The sequence below is a fragment of the Oculina patagonica genome, chromosome 4 (assembly GCF_052425735.1).
Source record: "Oculina patagonica isolate OP01 chromosome 4, crgOcupat, whole genome shotgun sequence".
In the NCBI taxonomy this organism is placed as follows: domain Eukaryota; kingdom Metazoa; phylum Cnidaria; class Anthozoa; order Scleractinia; family Oculinidae; genus Oculina; species Oculina patagonica.
Genome location: NC_135761.1, coordinates 37,429,053 through 37,435,213, shown reverse-complemented (window position 1 = coordinate 37,435,213; position 6,161 = coordinate 37,429,053). Strand labels below are relative to the sequence as shown.

Genomic DNA, 6,161 nt, shown 5'->3' with positions numbered 1-6,161 from the left:
TAATTTTTAGAGGTGATCATCAAGAGCTTAAAAAAATAACGATAGCAAACAAGAAAACGGCAAACACAAGTGTTCGCTTGCATACGGTGTAAACCAGTTTAATTCATCGATTACAATCAGAATTTATTTAGTTAAAGCAATAAAACAGAACAAAACAAACACTATGAGAAAGATAGATGTCCGTTACCTTTGTATGATTGTAGATGACTTCTAAGCGAATGTGGGAATCCGCTCGAAAATGAGTAGCTCCGGTGAGAAGGGAACTAAATAATGTTTGCTCAATCGATCTGACTGACTTTCCCCGACGTTACTAATCGAACCAAATCGAACGTTCGATTAATCGAACTTACTCGAACTGAATCGAACTGTAATCACGCGATTAGGTTCGATTAAGTTCGGTAATCGAACAGAATCGAACTCTCACAAAAAATTTTGAGTAATCGAACTAAATCGAACGTTCGATTAAGTTCGATTAGGCTCGATTAAGTTCGACTGGGTTCGATTTGAAAATCATGGAAAATGGATGTTGATTAAAAAACAACGGTCGTAAAATTCACGGTCTAATTACATTTGGCTGCAAATGGCGGTATGTTCCCAATAAACGGGTGTGAATACGAGTGTCACAGGCGCGGTTGTTTAGCCCAGAACAACGAATAAATAAACAGAAAGGAAATTGATGTCAATTTTATTACTATTTGTCGCTTATTTCTTCACATTCTTTCAACGTGTTTTGTACTCCAATTTGATTCAAGGCTCTCGATAGGTTTCTGGCTTTAGTTCTCGTCATCTGCACTTGGACCTTGAGTGGAACATTTATTCCCCCGCCAACCCGCCAGCGTCCTCTGGGATCGTCAAATGGTTGTCCAGTAACCACACTAAAAATTTAAAATGTACGGGATTAAAACAGTGATTAACTCTAGGATTTACCTCCTAGAAAATAATTGTTCGGCCGAGAAGCTTTGTGTCAAATGTCAAACTTACAATAAACTGCTTACCATTTTAGTTCCTCCCGAATTGGCCAGAAAGGTGCAACAAGCACACGTTCGAGATGCCCCAGTTGACCACGTGCATTTGTTACTTTGAACGCTCTTCCTCTTGCCCCATGTTTCCTTTGTGCCACAAACTCTTCACCTTCATTTACAACAAAAGGGCATTCTTGATAACCTTTGGCAACACACCGAATTTCAACTCGAACTATTTGATTTTTCTCGTGCTCTTGGCTTTCCGACATCTTCAAAACTTCTCCCACGCGTGATCTGACCTTGATGTTTAGTTACTGCGGGAGTTACTGACGAGACGTCACGTACGTAATTGTGGTTTAAATTCTCCAGGAAATTCTACAAAGTAGGGTATCGTGAATAGGAATTATTTAAGTAGTTTTGCGAGTACTTGGTGGAAATGAACTTCAGCGTAAAATAAGAATAAAAAATAGAAAACAAGTTCTTGTGCAAAAATCAATCATTGTTTCATTAATCATAAGAAATTTTGCCTTAAACACAAACAGTTTTTAGCACCGAGGCCGAGCGGAGGATATCTACGTGACAGATATATCTGGATATTATATTGGCAATGACGGAGCCGACAGGAAATAAATTGAATTGACGCAGGTGGTCTTCAGGAGCCCGATTTTGTACAACCAAATAAACAAAAGATGGACAACAAAAATCAGCAACTTTCACTTTATTTTTATTTCTCGGCCGAATTACTGGTCGCTTCCTGGAATCTGCTGATTTGGTTGTTCTTTCGAAAGCTGTCCCGGGGTGTACCTGCCCATCTTTTGTCTGGCACGGTGGTTTCGGAACCATGTGGTTACCTGCCAAAAAAAAAAAAACCGGGTTAAAACGATAAGAGATAACATACCGGAAATACCATTGACTTAATTCTATGCGTGATGGAGGGGAAAGTAATAGGCAAATGCTCCTGAGAACTCTTACGAAATGATGATAATATATTTCTTGGCTTTTTTCGTGGCAATCAGAGGATATTTTTGTGCACCAACATCCCCACTGCAGGAAATTACCGATCAATTGGAGGCGAAAGGATTTCACGGCGATCTTAAACGAAGCGCGTGTGATAACTCTATCTTTGAGTGCAAGAAATGCGAAAAAAGAATTAAAATAAGTGAGCCAAGCCAAGGAAAATACCTCATCAGAAGACACTCTGAAACTCCTACTCACCGGATAAGATGTGCTTGGATAATAAATGAGGATTACCAAGTGGTATCTTTAAAAAAATCATGTAGGTCAAAATTAATTATAACATACCTGTTTCTCGGAAAGTTTGAACAAGGTAGCTGCATTTTTCGTTGACTCTCGCTCCAAATTTCCTCCTGTTTTTTGGAATAAGCTGTCTAGCCCTTGTAGTTTCCAATCTTCGAATTCTTCTATAGGCTTGCTTCCCTCCTCTCGGGCCTCCTTTGTCGGTTTTGTCGCCTGTGAGACGTGGTCCGCGCCTGTCGGGAAACAATAAGTTTTTACGATTTCCAATCAGCTGAAATGCGGAAATTGATTAAACTCAATAGAGAATATTCTTATTGCTTTTTGTCCAGGGTTTTTGTTGACCTTAGCTTCTAGCTTACCTCTCTTTCTCTTTCCTTTGGAATTGGAACCAATCAGCTCCTGCTGTTTCTCCTCGTCTTCGAGGAGTTGTTTCATTGTTAGCCAGAGTGCTTTTCCATGCCCTGTCGGCATGACTTCTTGGGAAGTCTTAAGAAGGTCTGAGATGGTGGACTTAGCTCTTCCTAAGTACTTGGCGAGGTCTGACTGAGTAAGGTTTTTTGAAGACAGCCACAATTTCATTTGTGTAGCAAGCTCTTTTGGACTGTCGCTTTCCCGGGTCTGTTGGGCCTGATCGGAATCCTCCACAGTGACAACATTTGGCTTGACTTCAAAGGTTACGACAGAATCGTCATTTCTTAAATTGCGTAAAAGTCTTTCCTTGTTTCTGACAGTGATTTTGACAACAATTTCCTCTTCGGATTCAGAGCTCGTGGAAGCCATAACTGAAAACGTTCGCTGTGTTGCACTGAGTAAATTGAAATTTTAACCGGAAACGGCTGTCAAAACGAAAACTGTATGTGACATTTATCAGAAAGTGCCTTCCTCCCTCTGAGACTTTTTTCAAGAGGAAAGAACATTTTGCCGGCGCCAAAGACGAAGGTTACTTTTAGGGACGCGATTACGCTTATTCGTAACATGTATATATATTTTTTTTGATAGGAAAAGGAGCATTGTCAAGTTTTTTTGTGAGCAAAGGGTGCTCCTCTCAAGAGTCTCAGGAACAGCAAGGGACATCTCTCACGTGTTTGAGACCAAAGGATACCTGTGTTAGGCCGCCTTCTGACTCAATTCAAGATGATTCAAGCATAGTTGCAAAAATTTACGAAAGAGATACAATTCTCAAGGTTTGTACTGGGTGTATTTTGTTGTAGTTCGTAATGATCTCGCAACAGGGGTGAATACTGAATGAAGGGGGAGGGGGTGAAATGAGTACGTAAAATGCCCCGGAATGATATTCTTGCAGTGCCACAGACATAACAGGGCAAAAGCAAAGTGAGATGAAATGAAAAATAATAAAAACACATTTGGCAGGTCTAATAACTAACGTTCTTAACAACTGAATTTAATTATTGCTCATTAAAATATTCTCTTATCATGACCCCACCCAAGAAACCTCGATCCGCGTTTATCTCTTAAGTAAACGTACGAGTAATTGGTATGCACACTTGTGAATATGAAAATGATTTCGAGTTTTAATAGTTTTTACTTCTTATTTCAAGGAAGTGAAAAAACAGCAAAAGGAACTTCAAGAACATGTTGGTACAGCCATTGCCCATTCACTCGCTGCAATGAACTATGAATTCAAACAAAATTATCAAAGAAAGAACAAAGACGACGCTGCAGTGTTTCAAGCATACGAGGAATCAAGAGAATCCAGAAAGTCGAACGAAGTAAAAGCACTTGAATCATTCCACGCTGCTGCAGTAAGCTCACGAAAATCAAATACTGGTCATTTGGCTGGGGTAATCGTGGACATGAAATGGAATGATCGAAAACGCGAAATACTTTCAGAACTAAAACACAAGACTTACACGTCTTTAGGTATAAATTCCAAATCGCAAACAACATTATCTCGAAATGCAAGATCTTTATGTAATTATTTAGCAACAAAGCAAACGGTGCACATCTTGTTACAAACTGAAAAAGTTGAAATCCCTCAACATGCAGACTTTCCACCCTGTGTAGAAAAGTTTGCGGGGCTTGTCCAGAGGCCAAATGAAGCGGGTGATGCTGACAAATGCGTTGAGTTTATTAAAGATTTAGTGCACAATGCCGGCAAGGGTACTGGTAGCCGCTGGTCGGAAGCCACAAAGTCCCTTTTTGCTCTAATTCTAGACTATGGAGGTCCGAGTTTGGCAGCTCAAGTGCGAATGTCAATAGGTGGGCCAGGAGCAAACGCTGTTTATCAAACGGCACGCTTAGGTTATATGATTCCGAGTCAGTTGCAGTCATCATCTTTCGCGAAAGCTAAAGATTTTTTTGACAGTGCTGGTGTGAAGGGGCCATATATATTCGCTGTTGATGCCACGCCTGTTGTACCAACTTTAAGGGTGCGCGGTAATAGTGTTTATGGACTCGCAAAAGAAGGAGAAGTCAACGTGAGGACTGCCGAGGACATAATCAATATAGTGTCAGATGAATCCTTAACCAAAGCAAATCAGGTTAACGCACTTATTTTGTCACCTTTACAACAATCAGAGCCCTTTTACATCATTGCTCTGCGTCCAGTATTGAAAGGGGAGAACTATGAGACTGTGAATGAATGGTACTCCACGGCCAAACGATTTGGAGCTGAGAATGGAATGCATGTTGTGGGACTGGGTGCAGATGGTGATTCCAAAGTACGTAAATTTTACCTACAAAGTTATTTAACGAACGGCGTCAATACAAACAGGCCAGGTTTAGAATATGATGGCTTTGACTTTTCTGCCACTTTAGAAGACTTTGGGGATTTACGAGTTCCTTCGATCATGTTTCCTGACTGGCGACATCTGATAAAGAAGTGGCGAAATCAAATATTAAACACACGAAAAGTTTTAATATTGGGAAAGAGATATGTCCTGTGTGAGCATCTAATGCAAATATACACAAAGTATAAACTTAAGTCTGGCCTGTGGAAATCAGATGTGTATGTAAAAGACAAGCAAAATGTAGATGCTGCTGTCCGGATTTTATCTCCAAGTGTTCGCAAGTGTTTAGCTGATTGGAGCGATGATCGAACAAAAGCAACGCAGGTTTATTTGGCGATTGCCAACTCATTATATCGAGCCTATACTGATGAGACTGTTCAACCTCGAGAACGAGCTAAACTAGCGTGGACTGCCGTTATATTCTTACGGTTGCGGAAACAATGGCTTAATGTAGAAGGGCACGACAACAGTAAACATTTCATCACTGATCAGACATTTACTGACACAATTCTTGCAAGCCATTCCGTTATTCTCAGCATGATGGTTTTCCACAAGTACTATCCGGATGTACCCTACTGTCCTTGGTTTTTCAGTTCTGATATTTGTGAAAAGCTATTCTCTTACCTACGATGTTTTTGCCGTGGAAAAAATAATTTCAGTTTTCTTGACATGCTAGATATTGCTGGAAGGGTACAGAAACTTCAAGAACTGAAGAAAAAGAAGGCACGAACCTCCAAAAGTACTTCCTGGCCTACCGATTTACAAGCAGAAATAATGCTCGGAATGAAAGAAGCAGAAAAAGAAGTGGTCAAGACATTGAAAGAACTTGCAATGATAGATTCACTTGTTAAGGCCAACGTACTATTTAAACATCAGCATTCTGGTGACATTACAATACTTAATAGCGGCACGGCTGCATACATCACCAACGAAAACGCTCCAGACGAGTTGGATGTTTTGTCAATGGAAGAGCTTGTGGATCTTGAAAACGGAATACTCTTAGAACATATTGATGCTAGTAGATCGAGTACAACACAGACTCTAACTGAAATTATTGCGGAGAATCTGTGCAGCAGAGATGACACGGCTAATGAGTTAGAAGATGAGGATGCACCAGAAAACTGCGAGCATTTCAAAATAGGAAAGTGCAAGTTCCAAGATCCTCTGTATCGACCACCGAGAGTATTTCACT

General features: G+C 40.4%; 1 protein-coding gene across 1 annotated transcript; it reads right to left on the bottom strand.

Annotated features, from left to right (window-relative positions):
• Positions 1 to 1,374: 1,374 nt before the first annotated feature.
• On the bottom strand, positions 1,375 to 2,999 carry LOC144647864 (uncharacterized). The gene is made up of 3 exons (XM_078507558.1): positions 2,579 to 2,999; positions 2,265 to 2,452; positions 1,375 to 1,813 (listed from the first exon to the last, which is right to left on the bottom strand). The coding sequence occupies exons 1-3, from the start codon at positions 2,997 to 2,999 to the stop codon at positions 1,703 to 1,705; spliced, it is 720 nt and encodes a 239-aa protein (XP_078363684.1). The 3' UTR covers positions 1,375 to 1,702.
• Between the last annotated feature and the right edge of the window lie 3,162 nt (positions 3,000 to 6,161).